General features: G+C 44.8%; 1 protein-coding gene across 2 annotated transcripts in view; it reads left to right on the forward strand.

Annotated features, from left to right (window-relative positions):
* The window catches only part of LOC106747898 (ankyrin repeat and SAM domain-containing protein 1A-like), a 55,839-nt gene that overhangs the window by 17,048 nt on the left and 20,313 nt on the right, over positions 1 to 18,478 (forward strand). The window contains exons 6-11 of one of the 2 annotated variants that reach the window (XM_014625896.1): positions 110 to 336; positions 1,018 to 1,234; positions 4,440 to 4,652; positions 5,078 to 5,354; positions 5,559 to 6,242; positions 12,729 to 12,903. In XM_014625896.1, coding sequence (XP_014481382.1) covers positions 110 to 336; positions 1,018 to 1,234; positions 4,440 to 4,652; positions 5,078 to 5,354; positions 5,559 to 6,242; positions 12,729 to 12,903 — 1,793 coding nt within the window. The remainder of the gene's footprint in view (positions 1 to 109; positions 337 to 1,017; positions 1,235 to 4,439; positions 4,653 to 5,077; positions 5,355 to 5,558; positions 6,243 to 12,728; positions 12,904 to 18,478) is intronic. The other variant, XM_014625897.1, reaches the window with a different exon arrangement.

The following is an 18,478-nucleotide window of genomic DNA, read 5'->3' on the forward strand; positions in this document are numbered from 1 at the left end:
TCCGAATAATTGCGGAAACGCAATCTCGTTAATTCTGCGAGCCCTATTAACATTTGTCATGCGACACGAGCGAAGCGCGCAATGAGATGCTGGCATAATTTTGTTGCAGAGCGGTCGTGGAGGTCCTCCTTGCCGCTGGAGTTGACGTCAATACGAGAACGTCAGCGGGCACCGCGATGCACGAGGCGGCGCTCTGCGGCAAGATGGAAGTGGTACGGGCGCTTTTAGATCGCGGAGTGGATTTGGGCATTAGGGATTCCCGGCAGAACACGGTGCTTGATCTTCTGGGACAGTTCCCGCCGCACGTCACTCAAGATATCACGGCGGTGATAAAAAGTATGCTCGCGTTTGCATGCATGCGATTTATTTTCGCGCAACATCGCGACCGATGTGTGTGTGTGCGTGTGTGTACACGAGGGCTTGCGTAATTAGTGGGATTCTCGCCGCGCGCGAGAGCACGTGCGCCTTTAGCTTGCCGCGCGACGCGTTTAATTAAATCGCCCTTAGCCTCGTAGAAAAATTTGCGCGTGTACTCGCACGATGTGTATATTATGCGATTAATCTTGAATTCCGTTTCGCGCGACGTACGCCGGGCGAATCGTGGACCGACACCACCGCTAATTCCGTCGTTGACGGCCTGAATGATTTTCTCGATTCTCACCTCTGGGAGTCGCGCGTATATTTAACGCGTCAAGACCGTAGCAGCTTCGGATTCTTAATATCTTCGCTCTTCTTCGTGTCTCCTTCGAGACTCGTCGCGCTGCGATTCGCTTCGCGAGAGATTGCCTTTAGCTTGCCGTCGAGGTAACGCGTAAAAGGCCCTCTCAGGCCGGGATGTTCACAGTCAGATCTTATATTTAAGACAGTTTCAACTTCACATGCTCTACGACTCGTTTCATTGGCTACGAAGCGGCCGAAAATGATCTCGAGACGGTCTCAATGATAACATCCGACTGTGTGAATACTCGGAACGCTAACTCGTCGCTTACGATTACACGCATTGTCGAATTCAAACAGGGCACCGGTCTTCCTCCGGTGTGGAAAGCGACGCCGACAGCGAGAATTTGCCGCCCATTCCGGTGCAGGGTGGCGACTCATTAGGCAGTCCCTACGAGAATGTTCGTCCGGGTGACGATCTCTCCCCCGCGGAAGGGACATCGCCGACTCAATGGCAGTTCTATCATAAGCCTCGGGACGACGATCGTCGCGTTTCCGGCACTTCCGTCATGTCCTTGTAAGTATCACCGTATCCGCTTTTCACTTCACGCATGTGTACGCGTGCGATCGTGCACGCGTAGATGTGTGTGTGTGTTTGTATGTGTTGTGCGCTGTATTTTTTATGGTGTATACCGCGTTGAATCGCACATCTCCCCCTCGTAAAGCCACCACCGACACTGCGAGCAGATAACGATACTCGCGCTTGCACAAAACATGTAGTGCGTGTTCGTGACACTAGCGAGATATTAATCCGGTAGCGGTAACTGAACACGTTAAAATGATGTCGAGCGGAATATTGCGCGAATATTACACGCGAATAATTAGCGGCTCGTAAGACAGCGTTAATAATATCGATGTACCGTTTAAGTACCCTTGCGCGTACAAAAACCGGAGTATTAATTAACGTCAACTTCAGCGACGCACGTGCGCCCGTAGAGTGACGTATTTCGCTCGCGAACAGATCGCGTTCATTTAATGTAAACTCTTACGCGGGATCTCCCACGCATTACCGCGCTCGCACACTCGCGCATTCTCACGTATCGCGACTTCGCGCGTACGGTGAGAAAATACTTCCTCTCCCCTCCCCCTCGTCTTCTTTCCCTGACGATGGTCTCTCGAAGGGAATGAAAACCGCGCGGTATCGCGGTGGGTGAGCGCGGTCGGCGATCTTTTTTTGCGAAAAAGACTCCGTATAATATAGGTACGGCGCGCAGAGCGGCCGCCGCGGTGCTTTAATATAGGAGATGTTGGACAAACAAAAGCGTAGACGTGGACGGAACACGGAGTGAATGAGTGAGTACCGGCCAAGCACCGGCCGGGATGATGACGGCTGGCGCTGCTGCTACCGCTGCCACTCCGCGCTGTTACTCCGCAGGAGGTGGAGAAGGTTGGAGGTGGAGGTTCTCGGACCGAAAAGGGAACCTGGATATATGGGGGGCGCGGGCGGGCGGAAAACGCGCGGCGGTGGAGGAAGAGGTTGGAGGAGGAGGTGGCGGCACGGCGTGTAGCCCCAGCGCGTTAAGCACCGCTTGGCTTGGTTTAATTTTCCTGATGTAGGCAGGCGATGGTGGGTCCGACCGCCTCGTTCGCCCCTGGGTCACCCCCGCTGCATCACCCCATTGGTACTCCGTGCCAGTGCTACCGCTCTAGCTGCTAAGCCCGACTAGTTGGCTCGGCTCTCCTCAGCAAGGAGAGAGAGAGACGAAGACGTAGGGGTGAAAGAGAGTGGAGCGAAAAGCGGAGTGTAAGAGAGCGGAGGAGGGACAAAGAGGGGCGCACGCGATGTGTGCGCGTGGCAAGCGGTAGAGAAAGAAGGAAAGAGGAAGGGAAAGGAGGGAGAGAGAGAGAGAGCGATAGAACGTGGGTGCTCGTTGCCGTTGATGTTCTCCGCACTTCTCCACCATCAATGTTTGACGTCGGTAGCCCCGGCTTGGCCGCTTCGAGATGAATCCATCACGTTAAACAATGTAAATGTTAGCCCGTCTCAGCATAAAACTAATAACCATCGCTCCCCCGTGAGCGCGCGCGCGCGGCCTCCGCAACCCCCGGGCCGACCGACCGCCGGCTCCTTTTCCGCTCCTCTTGCTCTTCGCACTCACCGCGTTCCGTCCTCGTCTACGTGGCCACCTCGTTAAAAAGTCGCCCCTTGCCTGTGAATGTCTTCGCGACCGAGTTGTGTTTTGTCAGTCGGGGAGACGGCTGCCTTTTCTTCGCAACTTACATCCTTGCAGTCTTTCTTACTGTACGACGCGCTGCTCTCTAAGATTTATATTAATAGTCGTTACTTAAAACTTGTCTCAAGACGCTCTTCGAGATACTCAGATTTGAATTCAGAGTTAGATCTGAATTTCTCAGTTGAATCGCAATTACAGGTAGAATGTCGTGTGCATTGTAAAATTTCACTAAAGGACTCAGATCTAACTGTAACAATTTAGATCTGCACGGTAAAAAATGCAGTGCTAATTTTAATCATTTTTACATGTCTCAGAAAGTTGATGACTAAGTTGAAGCCAAAATAACTCATTCGTCGTGTTTTATTTGTTCACAAATTAGAAATGGTAATGACTTGATATTAACACATTTTCTTCCAACATATGATATTAATTATTTTTACTTAAATTTTATTCTTAATAGTAACATTTGATATTAATTAAATTGATTTTTCACGTTAAAAAATTTATTTTTCACTTTTTTTAATTAAATTGATATTTGTAATGTCAAATGTAACAGATGCTATTTTCACGTCAAAGAAATTTATTTTTCACATTTTTTAAACGTGTTCTTGAGATGTCGTCAACTGTGCCTGAAACTTTCTTAATTATATGTTATTTAATTGATTTAATTAATATGGTATTTGAAAAGTATGTTTATCACTGATGGGACTCAAACTCGGGATCTTGAGTCACTTATCTTTCATACTACACCATTGCTATGCTTTAGCTACACATGCGGTTTATATTGTTTAAGTTTTAAAATGACAACACTGTTACTGCGGATAAGATCAATACAACTTGTCTATAAATTTTAACATATAAAATATGTCACCAATTAATACTCAGTAATTTTAACATCTTTGTTAATCAACAGTGAAGTATGAAATGTGTTATCCTACACTGAAATAACATAAAATATGTTAAGTTAACTAAGCAATTGTGTTAAAAGAACTCGAAGTAATATTTTATTTTAAATGATACACAAAACATATTAATTTACTAAATTGACATAAAAATATAACACATGAAAACGTCAAAAATGGTATCAGCTGTTTGTCAATTTTGATTGAAGTAATAATCAAAAGATGGCAACATAAAAAATGTTAATATTTAGACACAAGATTATTTATTGTGTGAGTATCTCACGTGGTGTAAGTTTCAAGCAACGATTATTAATACGGGCCATAGTCTTCGCTTTCGCGAGCGTTTTAATCTAGCTAATGATACGTACACGCACATACATACGCATTGGAGTGTATCGATAAATGGTACAATTTTAAAAGATCGAATATCGCTAGTGTCGCAAGCTGAGATGGGTTTAGGTGGGAATTGATTTCCGTGAACGTTGGTTGAACCCCGTATTTGGTGGTAGTTAGTTGATTAGCATTGCCACCACGGCGACTTTTATTCGGTGCATACGAGATTATGTGTTGCTTGGCTTTGGATGTGCCTTGATCGTAAACGGTTGGTGATCGATGTCGGTTGACGTACCGGGATGCACGTTTTCAGCGAAGACGAGCAGAACGGGGAGCCAGTGAACGGAGTACGGAGGGCCCTCCAGCAGACAGAGGACTCCGACCCCAGTTCCGTCTTCGACAGCGTCTTTATGTCCCTATCCGACACTCTCAACTCTATAAATACTCTCGAAAGTTCCGACCAAACTCCTGAAGATATACCACAAAACACTACCAAAAGAACACCATTACCACCCGACACTACACGGTAATGACATGCATACATTCTGCACAGTATAGTCGCAACTATAGATACAACATAATTTCTCGGCAATGGATCAGTCGTTGTTTACCGAAGTCGTAGAAATTGGCGTTAGTTAACATATGCATGCACTCTCGTAGAGCATTCGTTATCGAGTGTCCGAGACGCGTGCTCGATGTTGAGTTCGAGGAGGAAGTCTGTAAATACTGCAGTCTCGACGAATTGCAATTTAGAGAGAGAGGGAGAGAGATTTGCGCACGATCCGAAATTGCACGATAGAAGCGAGCTGTGTCTCCGTTTCTCGCGCGGATTGATCGAGCTTACGCTTCGGAAGCTTCTCGATCCGCGGAGTCGATCTCGTCGTCATCGACTCCGAAACAACAGATCACCCCACCGGGCTCCCACTGAGGCGTCGAGTTTTCGTTGCACAGGGGCTCCGACAGTGGACTGTATCAAACTCCACCGGTGCCGCGCGGCACAATGGAGGGTAGCTTCGTGTCGGAGGACCTGTCCTTGACATTGCCCACGGGATACGGGGGTGGCAGAGAGTCCGATCAATTGAGCGTGTCCTCATCCTCGAGCGTCGGCGGACCGAGCCCACGGGACCGTCGTTGTTTGCCCAACGATTCCAGCGCTGCCGGGATTTACTTGCCGATGGCACCCCTGTCTAGCTCGCTGCACAGTCCCGCTTCCAACAGTAAAGTCTCGGTAAGAGTCTCGGTTAATCGGAATTAGCGTCGTGAATGTAGAAACGCGTGCACGAGAATCGAAGAGATTGAATACTTTCTTGGGTTTTTTTTCTCTTTCTCTTGTTTTCTCGAATATCGAGAATCGGAAATTTCGGGAGTGAAGATCGAAGTGCGAAAAGTGGATCGGCAAGTGCGAAGGAAATGTTTGTCTCTTCTCTCGCAGCCGACGCCACCCAAGAAGCCACCGAGGCGAAACCTCTCAGTGTCCCCGACGCACCTGCAGACGCAGATGTCCTTGTCTGCCGACAGCTCGGTAGGACCGAGCAACTACGAGTATTTGTTCTTGGCGCGCAGCGGTGCGCGCAGTCACATTGATCTCGAGCAGCTCCAGAAACGGCGCGATCAGCTGCGCCACGTCACCAGAAGTGTGGACCAATACGTGGAGATGAAGTCACGGCTGGTCGGCACCGATGAGAAACGCGAGCCCAACGTGGAGCCGGTGGCCATCACGTCCATTTACGAGAACCGGCCGGTGAAGATGCTGAATCCGCGCAGGAAGTTACGCAGGCACGCCTACGAGAGCTACGAGCCGGAGAGCAGCTCGTGCGCCGACAAGTCACCCTGCAGCGACGGCGACGCGATGATCCAGGAGCAGACTTTCGTGTCGAACGCCTTTCTCACCCTGAAGTCTTCCCAAGAGAGCCTTCTCGACGAGAAGCGCGAGATGATCGACGAGCAGCCCGCCGTGGAGAACCGTGAGGCCACCGACAAACGCTTGAAGCGCGTGCAGATGTTGCTGCCGACCAGCCCCACGCATTACGTTCAACCACCGACGCCCGATCATCCACCACCGTCGGCCATGCAGGCGGAGAAGTCTATCCACGAGCGCATTCGTCCCCTCAGCCAGGTAAGTGTCGTTCCATCTGTAGACGGAAAGGAAAAAGATTCTGCCGGCGCAACTAATCGTTATTCAGCTAAAAATGTTTCGCCGCTGTAACTGTGCGCTGAGAAAAATTTCCATCGGATAGACCGATTAAATGATGTATCCGATTGTTATTTTTATTTTCCGATCAGCCGATGGACACCTTTATCCGATAAAGTATCCGATGAAGTTACCGATGCGATTATCGAATTTAATCGGAAAATTAGTCACCTTTTGTACACGGAGGGAACACATTTTGCTAGAACAGTAAATGTTTGTCGATATAATGACAGCGAAAGAAATTTGTTTAGGCAGCGAAAAATTTGTTTAGACAGCAGAAAGATTTGTTAAGAATATTAATTGCTATTTGCTGGATATATGGACAATTAATACTCTTAATAAACCTTTCTATTGTCCGAATCAATTTTTCGCTGTCTAAACCATTTTTTTTTCGCTATCACTATATTGACATACATTTGCTTTTCTAGCAAAATTTGTTTTCTCCGTGGTATATCTGTTGTAATTAGCAAAATTTGTTTTCTTCGTGTTTATCCGTTGTAACTTCTATCGGATAAAGACCACGACTTGATCGGGCATCGTACTTGATCGGACACATCTGTTTGTTACTTTTTAATTGGATTATCCGGTCAGATATGATCCGGACATTTTTCTCAGTGTACTTACAAGTTTGGCTACAGTAGATGTATGTAGGTGTGGCATCTATGTACACCTAGCAACAGTGACTGAAGTTTTGCTTGCGGCAGCAAATTTTGTATCACAGCAGCAAAACGTTGTCAGCTAAACCACGATTGGCTGTGACAGCGAAATCTTTTTTCCCGTGTAATCGTCATTTCACGAACGTGTCGGCGAGTGTGCACGCAAAAGCAAAAAGGCATCACGCTTAGTTAATAACGGGTCATTGACAGCGCGATTGCGATAACGTTTCATTACTGACTTCCGGGTGTGTAACATAATTTCTACCGTCGTGATTTCAGAGTTTATCGCATTATCGAGTAAGAGAGAGAAAGAGAGAGAGAGAGAGATAGGGAGAGGCACATGTGATTTTTCTCCTTCTCGACGTCTTGCCGCGGCTCTGTGAAAAGGCGCGGTGCTTTCTCCGCTGGATAGGATCGCCTTAGGAAAGCAGGCGGGTGCGAGTTATGAACCGACGACGAGTGTTCCTCGAGCGACTGACGGTCGGGGGCTTCTGATCCCCCGCGTTAAGCCGGGCGAGCGCGCGCCCGGGGGATTCTCTCGATTCCCCGCGAGAATTCCGCGGTTCGTGCTCAAACGACGGGCAAACGGGCGGGAGCGCGTCTCTGCGATTTGTCGTGCGCGGTATGCGGCGAAGCGTGCGCAACGGGCGCCGTTCAATTTCGCATCCTCGGCTGCTCTTTGGAAGCACGGCAATCGGCAGACATATGTGTATATGTGTATGTGTGTGTATATCCGTCTCATACGTATCCGGGAATACGACGCGAGGTCTGTGTATGTCCGGTGACGCGTATCAAGATATGCGGTGGATACAGCCTAAGCTGTACCTGTGCTTTAATTTCGTCTGCGCGAAACCGCGAGCGTCTGCACGAAAGTCTCTATCAGCTCGCCCGGAAGCCGCTCTCTTTCTCTCTCTTTCTCTCTCGATGCCGGCGCGTCATCAGCGCCGTCGAGCAGTCCTCGCGACTCGAGGAGCTCGACGATGCGCGTTCGCCGACGCTCGCCATTAGCGTTCTCACTTGACCCGGTGTCTTGGACAGTAGATAAGCAGTCTAGTCTCGGCGTCTTACCAGGTTACGTTTAATATACAAGCTGTGTTTGATCTGTGATGCGATTTACAAGGAGCCGACCCTCTGCCTCGTTCGCAGCAGCCGCCGCCGCCGCTGCTGCTGCTGCTGCTGCCTTCGGCTTGTCTCGCTCGTTTGCTACCGTTTGCGCGTCGCTCTATGATCGTTCTGCTGTGAGACCGACTACGTTCAGTTTCCATCCACCGCGAATGGATATCCGTAGCACACCACGCTGCTTCCACCACACTTCTGCCCTCCATTTCCTCCCTCCCTCCTCCTTCTGTCTCTGTATCTCTGCTCTTTCCACGCCTGTGTCACCCCGTCATCCGTCCCGGCTTCTCTCTGCCGTTCCCTGTATGCACTCGCAATCCGTGTCTTTCAGTCGACTATACACGCTTGACGTAATATCACATAGTGAATATATCTGGAAAGGAATCGGCGAAGACGCCCCCGTTCATGTGTACGCTCGGTGTACGACGTCGTTCGCTTCGGAGAGAGAGAAAGAGCTGATCGATGCCTTCATCGTGTAAATCGTCGTATTTGATAGGCGCATATATATCTTGGCGCGCACGTTTCATGACGATCCTTTCTCACACTCTCGATGACCCGTGAAACGCCTTTGTTTCGCACATTACGGGGGCGGTCCCACGCGTTTCCGGATTAATTTAAATTAGTCTCGAGGCCTCGCGCCGAAGAAACGAGAGTGTCGTCGGTGCGACTCGGAAACGGGTCGGAGAAATTAGTCGGCAGGATATATCTCGGGAAATTAATCCTCTAATGGCAAGGATCTTCAACGTATTAAGGAAGGTGAGGTCGGATACGACACCGTACTCTGTTTCGTTTCATTCTTCAGGTAATTAACGCGCAAAATGGGTAAAAAAGGTAAATTACAGCATGAAACGTTTCTTAACACGTTGAATACCGCGCCAAATTCACGTGATCTTTCATTCACGCCGCGTAGGCCACCGATAATCCACGATTTTATTATATTTTATTAATTTTATTTATTATATATCTTTATGGAATATATCTTACAATATTTATAAGATTACAAAAAAATATTATTATGAAGGAAGGAAATAATGTAAAATATACGTTATATAACCTGAACGGAAGAAATATCGTAATAAAAATTACCACAAAATTTTGTAACATTGAACCATGCCGGAATTATGACTGAAATTATTATGTGTGTTTTAATCTTTAGCGATGTGTACAACGAAGCGCATCTGTAGAGATTACAACATGACAATTTCAGTTATAATTCCGGTATCGTCTAACATTACAAAATTTCGTAGTAATTTTTACTATAATATTTTCTTCGTGCGGACCGCCGCAATACTCCACGTATTAGGAAGAAAAGCAGTGCGTGCAAGGTGTAAAATGAACCATGGGGTCAATCTGACCTCACCGTTAAAAATGAACATCCTCTCGCGAGTTGACCGACGCGACTAATGACAGTAGCCGCGGCTCGCGATCGTTCACGGGATAGCGTGTATTCGCAATTCGTCGTCGAGCTGCTGAATATGATTTGATGACGGGGATCGAACGCTATTACGGCAGCCGAAGACAGCCTCGGCGGAGGAGGCGGGGGTCTCCCGTGAACCCGTCGGAGGACGTGGAGAAGGACGTGGAGAGATGGGAGAACCGTCTACGGATGGTTGCCTCTCACCCGTCAACTTCCGCGAATCCAGTAGAGCGGCAGAATGCAAGACGCCGACACCCTTTGAATAATGAAGCCCTCGGCTTCTATGCCTGTCTGACTTCGCCTCGCGAATGTTCGTTCTCCGTTGCCATAGGAGAGAGAGAAATTCGCGAATTTGTAGCGACGGTTTCCGGCTGTCTCCTCGAGATGCTCTCGGCGGCGGCGTTTTACAGACGAAACCGCGAGCGTGTCTGTCGGGCCTGTGTGACGTCGGATTTTAATTGCGTTAGAGCTTTCTGGAACGCGCGATGAAATAGCGAGCTGTCGTTTCGCAGTTTGCACTTAGTAAATCAAAACGCGACGTCTCCCTTTGAGTGGCGTAACGCAATTCGCGGTGGCTTACAGGCGTCGCTATTAAACGTAAATGGCGTTAGGTTGACCGCTCTCGTCACAGCTGGTTATTAATATCACGGAATATAAATATTCAACATAGATGTAACGCGGGAATTACGTACACATGTTGAGTAACTTTAATTATCTCGGCATTGTGCGGAGAGAGTTTTTCTTGCTGCCGTGTTGTGTTTGGTTTTTTTTTTTTTTTACAAACAATAAAAATTCCCTTTGACGCGTATAGTTGGATATAATAATTTCGATGTGGCTGCGTTGCAACGTTTGAGGCAACGATTCCGCGTTGCATCATAAAATTCGAGAGAGTGCCTGGAAAAATCATATTATATTTGTCATTTATGACTCGCCGTCAGCGGAATCGAAAGAATTAATGTCAAAAGGTATACCTGATTTTTATTCGAATATATAAATATGCTTTAGGTTGACCACGCGTATTTATTTTCCCTCCGATTTACATGGTATATTTCTCGCGTGCCTGCGCGAACGTTCCGTTCCAATAAATTTTCATCGCGATAGGATTGGCTTCATTTTTCCATCGTGCGATCTGCTACCACCGCGCCGCGCGGTGCGGCGGCGGCACGCGGGGGGAATTTTTATATCGACTGTAAATATCCGTGTATAAAATACGAATGTTGACAATCTCGCGATAACGGCGATACGCCAGAGTAATAGTGGTCGCGGGCAAATTGTAAAACGCAACTGTCATAAATCCGACAACGTGATCAGCGCGATTTTGCATGGTAGATATTAAAAAACGCAAAAACGTACACGATATCGAGCTATCTTCCTCTCGTCTTCCTATCTTCCGCGCATCGGTGTGATCGTGTTCGACGCGTAATCGCGGAATTACGAAAGAGAAAGAGAGAGAGAGAGAGAGCGCGAGAGGAGAAAGAAAGTATAATTATGGCCATATTATTAGACGCACTTTAATTCTTTTACATTTCATTGACTTTCGAGGACCAGTTTTATGATACGGCTCATCTATCGATCGAATTATGTTAAAGAACCATCATTCTATAAAAGGTATTTTTTTATGACGCCATTTGGCTGTTACAATGGCCTTGAACAAATATGAACCCGCGCTAGTTACATTGTTGATATTAACGGGAACAGACGTGTTTTGAGTACGTGTCAATTAAAATTTTGTTTTACTTTATTTTTGTTTATTTGTGACTTGAAACTCCAAATTCCTTACTAACTAGAAAAATTAATGTTCTTGTGAAAAATATTAATATTATTTACAAAAATTATGTGTAAAACAGGTGATTTGACATTTCGGAAGGTTGCAGAGATAAAAGCGCTATTTGACGCCGAAAATTATTTTAATCGAGCGAACATAAAATTTGTAGTTTTTCTTCTCCTTCTAACCTGTATTTTATTATAGAATCAAAATGCGTTTAATAATATGGCCAAGGATTGTAGAGTAGAGTATTTATTCTGTCCTAAGGACTATTCCTCTTAGAACTTATAGCAATGATACAAAAAATTTTGGATCGAAAGTCTGCGGGCGTGCACGTTCCGTCAAGCACGTAAAAAGAATATTACTCAAATATATAAGCGTTCTTTGCGCAATCGTACTCTTGTTCACTAATACCCTAAGATCTACAGATAATGATTTTAAAAATAATTTCGCTAGTGCAAAATAATCTTAATAATCCTTATCCTGATTCTTATTCTTATCCTTATCCTTATCCTTATCTTGATTATTATTAGACTTTCCATTAACTGTAATTTAATCTCAACTCTCCATTAGTCGCAATATCCAATAAATAGTATCCTAATATTTGTCAATTTGTTTTTCATTGCTTTTCATGTACTTCAGTGCCTGGTCTATTAGCCGAGTGCTGATGAAAAATTATTTCAAGAAGCAGATCAAAATAATGGGGAAATTAGTGTATCTGTGAGATACATTGCTGTCATTTACGGGTAAAAAATATTGCGACTAACGGAGGGTCACAGAAGAAACAGAGAAAATTGAGAATCATGATTAAATGAATATAACGAGATTGTTACGTGTGAGAATCTTCTAAATATTAGGAGTACCCATAATTAATGTCGCTTTTTGATATTTGTACAAAATTTTATTTTATTGTTCAGTTATTTCAAGCACTGTTGCACTGTTGACCATGATGTTTTAAGCTTTGTCGCTAATGCATCAATTTCAGCCGACACAAGATCCTTGTCAAATTCAATAGATCTCTAAGCTAAATTTTGGTCCGTCGGAAAGATTGAAACCGTTTTTAAATTTTTTAAACCAATACTGACACGTTCTGATATCCAAAGCACTATGATAAACAGAATTAGTGGCACTCGTGACTGTTACTAGTGGCAGTTACTCTTTCGAAACTCGTAAACTTTGGCCTTCCACTTTTAACGGTACACTCAAATTCTTTCAAAATTTCGTAATAAGCACACTATAAATGTTAATAAATTATATAGATTATATAATAATCCACGAACAAGGTGGCAATATTTATTCAATCTGAAAAAATGACATTACTTATGGGTGCCTCTATGAATATTTACTATGCGTGTATGTATGTATATAAATAGAGAAAGACAATTTAAAGAATTAGAGAGAGAGAGAGAGAGCGAGTTGTCGCTCTTTCCTCACGAAAGACGTTGATCTGTCGATAGGTGTACAAGCGAAGATCCCGCGACATGGAAACGGAAACGGACGAAGATCTGCTGCAGTTTCCCGCCGGTGGATCGCTGGACGCGTCCAGCGGCTCTCTCTCCAGCGTGTCTCTCTCCGACAAGAGCATGTCCACGGACAACGTAGAGGAATACTTCGGCGACGTGCCCTTCGCAGGTAAACAGCATCGCACGCTTGGCTGCACCGCATGACGCTTCTTTCTGCCCACGTGTACATGCATAACCGTTGTGTTACGTCTCTGTCTTTTTACCGTCTGCCTGAAACACCGCTAACGTGACGACTGGGACGTTCTTTGGGGGACACGCACTCTCTAGAGCAGGTCTCTCGCGTTTAAAGCGACGGCATAAATCGTGTCCGCGTGTGGTCGACGGGAAACAACGGGAAGCGTGTGTATGAGGCGAGTTGTACATATGTATAGTGGTGGCACCTCTGACAGTCACGGTGTTAATGTTCGCAATGATTCCCAGTATGTATTAGGCTGCCTTCGTCCCTGACTCATTGTTATCTATACTTATGTGTTCACGGTTGCTCGAGTGTCGAGGGCACGGTGTATCCTTGTATCGCGGCCTGGAAGGTTCGAAGGCGAACGTACAACAACAATGGGTGCCGTGAACAGAAACCGGTTACCGTAGCTTTCATTCCCGATTCCGCTTTTCCGCGCACATTCGATCCCCGATGTGTGGACACGAGAGACACCAGTTCAAGTATTACAACACGGGCCTTATTCGTACGGCGAAATGTACAAAAATTAGAAGCAGCTGGCCTGCGCGTCGTAACATCTAGAAGATATATTCTTAGAGCATTTATATATAGATATATATATACACTGTGTTCGCAATTGAAGTTTTATTACAAGTAGCAGTCAAATGGCTGACATTACCTGAGTTCGCATAAATTGCTTCGCATTGTCGATAACGATAAATAATAAGAAAGCTTTGGAGGAGACGCGCTTCCCTTATCACGCGCAAAATAAAACTCGAACTACTAGAGTTAATAGAGTTAATATAGTATCAAGAGTTCGAAGTATCTAGAGAGTTATCTATTAGAGAGTTGTCTATATGCCTCGTGTATGGCCGTACGATGTTTCATCGCTTCGATATATATATATATATATATACGATATTTATATCTCCGTTATCCGTATTAAAGTGTTTTATCGCATTCGCGCACTCGCCATTTTGCAACACGCCGCAGCGCACAACGAACCTTCCGGGTCCTGCTCCCGAAAGAACAGATAAATCACACGAGGCAGTTTTCTCCCCGCAAGAGAGAGAATGTTCCGCGCGACGTAGATCTTCCTCGGCTTGATCGAGCCGGACGTACTTTAGCGTCAGGAACACCGAGAAGAAAGTGAATTGGTCGAGACGATCGTGCTGCGACCGTCATTGCTGGAGGGGGTGGGAAGTAGTTCGCGGTCTGTTTTATCGGGAATTTTGCTGTTTTTCCTCGAGTTTTGGCCGCGCCGATATGAAGCCGATAGCGCGTCTCTTCCGCTTCCACGTCTCGAAAACGCGGAAACGCGCGCGGTCCCCACATCCTGTGGTAATAAAATCCGTCAGGTCTGGGCTTCAATCTTTGCCGACGCTAGGCGAAAGACGTGCCGCGCAAGCACAATCGTTTGCGCAAAAAGCTAACGATCCGAGTTCGTTATTCGGGCCAGGCTCGGTGCTCCCGGTTATTGGCGGTTATTCGGTGGCTAATCTAATGGATTAGGCGAAGAGTCCTTCGCAGCCCGGGGGAAAGGATAATTCGTCGAAATCCCGGATAACGGTGCGTTAACTTCGGCCTCTCGTCGCGTAGGAACGGTTAAAAGGTATTAGGGAATTTGCGCATGTTACGATTAGAGAGTAAATAGTTCCTTAGATTGTCAGTATCATTATCTTGTTACACGATACCAGTGTGTGTATGTATGATGTACATATCGATAGTTTCGCTGTTATTACATATCTTCCACTCTCACCTTTCGCATCGGTCTCGCGAGAGTGTTTACGAAAAAAAGGGACGAGTCAAGTCTCGATTGCGTCGTATATTAATCGACATAAGTGGTGAATATCGCTAGCTAGTCCGTTAAAGTTTATCGTCTAGGGTCGTCGTTGATGTATAATCGCTAGTTGATGTTTGATCATTCGGACAATATCAGTTAATGCACAGAGTTACGGCTACTACTATATGTTATTATACACGTTTTTCGGTACGTTTATCTCGCGTTGTTAGGATTCGATGAAATTTAATTATTTTATAACATATATTTTATACATAATGCGTTTCTAATAGTTGGTTAATCGTGGATGCTCGAGATTGTACCGGTGAATCGCGAAGGACGCAGCAACATTTGCATGCCGAATGTGTGCACTTTAACGCAAAGCAAAGCGATTATAAGAAAGGCACGCTTGTGAGAGGAACTCGAACTGAGAATCCAAAAGACTGGGAGTTACATGGAAGGATAGGAGAAAGTTGTTATGTTTTGTAATGAAAATTATAAGCGGATATATATATATATATATATTTTTTTTTTGAATATAAGTAGAGATGTGTCCTATATATATATATATATATATATATATATAATATTTATATAATGAGTTGTTGCTGTAGCGGGGTAGATATGTTTTGAGAATTACCACGAAACTTTTATTAAGTCATTAGAGATATATATATATATTCGATTCTCGTATTTCCTTTTCCTAATGTTAAGTATACGATACGAAACATATCCAAAATATACTATTGTAGCGTGGTTAGAACTGAATATTATATCTTCTTTCGCTCTGAATGTCTCATCATATCTAACGATATTACAAGTATCAATTAGATCACGACAATTTTTATCCTTATCATATATATACAAATTACACATTTTTCGCAGCATATATATAATGGTGATATATAATAATGATAAAATGATACAATCCTATCGCGCATATTTTACTTTAAGCGCAACAAATGCCGCCTTTAATCGCAAACTACTTACGAATTATTAAATTTAAGTCGTCATCAGCCTTACGATCTTCCGGATACTTCAAGTACGCTTAAAACGCGTTTATGAGAGATCCTACCAATGAGAGATCTCATTTGACGCATCCAAAATTCGGTCTGATATAAGAGAAAATATATTATACATTCCTGTTTTGCGTTTGATCTTATATTTTACTTTGCGTCAAATGCTTCGTCTAAGTATTATAACGATTCCACACACACACCTGTATACGTATATAAAACTATACGAATATGCGCGATATATATTTACATTTTAAATTTAAGCAATTATAGTGCATTATAACATCCTTGATGTGCTAATAAACGTTATGCTGCTATTGTATGCGATGTCTTGAGTCATTTTGTCGCTTCTGTTTCTCCTCAGAGCTTTCGCTAAGTTTCTTGGTCCTTCATAATATCGTAGCGGTTTGCAGATTCGTTGCCCTTGGTTATTATTATAGTACGGTGTGTCGCGAAGCGATATTTTAGAATTTACTTTTTCTCCGATGATCCCATCCCACACGCGACAGAATGTCTTCGATTCGAACAAAGTAGAATTTTTTCTTCCTCCGAGACGAAGTTACATTAAAAAAAGAAATCATATATATATATATGTACATATACATATGTGAATAATATTCTATTCGACCAGTAATGAATTTATTCCATCGACGTCTTATTTGTACATCCCGAGACAGACATTTCATAGCTGTACAAAAGCTGTAGTTGTGTAAAAAATATACAGCTTATTTTGGTGGTAAGTTTTTGTACAATCCATGATATTTAAGCTGACACCTTTCGACACCTTTTATCCGATGTAATTGTAATTGTAAGATATGCAGTGATGTTTTACGATTAACCCAACGTGTGTAAATATGCGGCGAGAGTTAATACGCATTCGGCAGACAGGATATTTATTTGTGACATTGCGTGAGGGATCGCGCTGCGTTTACATCTTAAATCTGTGCATGTTTTGCGATTTCGTTGTTTAACTTCTATGGCTGCATACTCTGGATATTATATGTGATTCTTAGTCGAGTCTGCGTGATGGTCTGACACTGTATATTTGTCATGTCCTGCGTGAGTATGAAGCGTGCAGCTGAGAGACTCGTATGCAAAAGAGGATACCATGGTGTGTAAAGCGGCAATAGATAAAGCCGAAACTGGAGCAAGGTGAGTCTCCGCGAATGACACGTTGTGTTCGTTGCTGTAGACCGCCAATCTATCATGCTAATCCGTTCTCGTCGCCTGTGTGACACATAATGACGAATTGTGTAACATACTCGGCGAGGGAATTCTTGATCGACTTTCTTTCTCCGTTTCGAAACGATTACTTTGCGGAGACATCGCGGCGTGCATCTCTCGTAAGGCTCGCATGAGCGGCGCGATGCGATTGCGCGAAATATCTTCTCACATTTCGTGCCAGCATGTGGAAAGTCGAGGTGGAGAACATGAGAACGTAGTACATACTGATAAGAGTCTGTTGCACTATCAAAATTCATTTTTTTATCGATACCGTAGGTTTACCCAAGCACATTTCCTCGGGATAAAGATAAGGCCGATTCTTTCGTCTGTGTTCTATCTCTATATTTGTTCTATTTCTTGTACTCGAGATTATTTCACTTCGCCAATCAATCGGCCTCATAACTGTGTCGTTCTCGCGTATTCTCTTTATCCTCATTTATTATTATTTAGTATTTGTATTCATTCATATTTGTTATTACGGGCAAAAATTTATCGCCGGTTAATATCGGGTTTGCGGATATCTCTGTCACATTGAAGATTCTATTTTAATAGCAATTATGGAGTGTCTTAATGCGAATTGCGTTACACTTGGCTGGAAGGTGGACGGGAACGTTAACATCTTGCTTACGTAGTAAGACGAGCGACATCGTGACATCCGGTAGGGTGAACGTCACAAGTGGATACAAGCTAGCCATGCGTTCTCCGCAGCGCAAACTCGTAATGAGATACGCCAATTGCGTACACACACACGAATACGACCGTTTCTCGTGCGCTGTAACTGTAACCGACGAATGCCACGGCAGGCTAATTCGACGCGAATAATCTCAATTAATCGATTTTCGCTTCTTACAATTTATCCGTTGTCTGTTAGGTGCTATCTACTCGAACACACCTGTTTACACAGCGATATTCTTCCGTATCGCTTTCGCGTTTTCAACTCGCTTCTCAACCGAACGTTTCTCCTTTTGCGACCGGTTCTGCTTGACTATATATTTCGTCAACAATGATGTAAATACTTCCTTTGTCAGAGTAAATCATGACGAGCGAAGAGACGAAGCTATCTAATTATCGGGGGGAACAAAACTTTTCGCGAGTTAGATCGTTGACTTCACAGATCGTCGATAAATATTTCTAGGCTCTGACCCGCGGTGAAAAAGTCATCGAACCACCTCGTAACGCAAAGAGCAGAAGCAGAGTGCGCTTTCTCGTGGCTAGTTAACGTCTCTTATTGTGTCCCGTTTATGACCGTAACGGGAAGCAGCCGTGGCTGCCTTTGTCGTCGTCGCCATCGCCGCCAGGAAGTACAGTAAACTCTATGCGCGGAATTATAAGCCCCCTGCTGCCCCCCCGTTCCGTTCCGCGATTACGGATTTAGCGCGGCGAAATTCAACTGTTATTGGCGCGAGATAGGCGACCTCTTGTTTGTGACCTTATTTATCGCATGCGATGGCGCATACGATGCACTCGATAACGCTCAGTGTCCGTCCCATTTCTTCGTCGTCGCGCGTCG

This window comes from Dinoponera quadriceps, unplaced genomic scaffold, assembly GCF_001313825.1.
Source record: "Dinoponera quadriceps isolate SergipeBrazil2010 unplaced genomic scaffold, ASM131382v1 scaffold2551, whole genome shotgun sequence".
Taxonomy (NCBI): domain Eukaryota; kingdom Metazoa; phylum Arthropoda; class Insecta; order Hymenoptera; family Formicidae; genus Dinoponera; species Dinoponera quadriceps.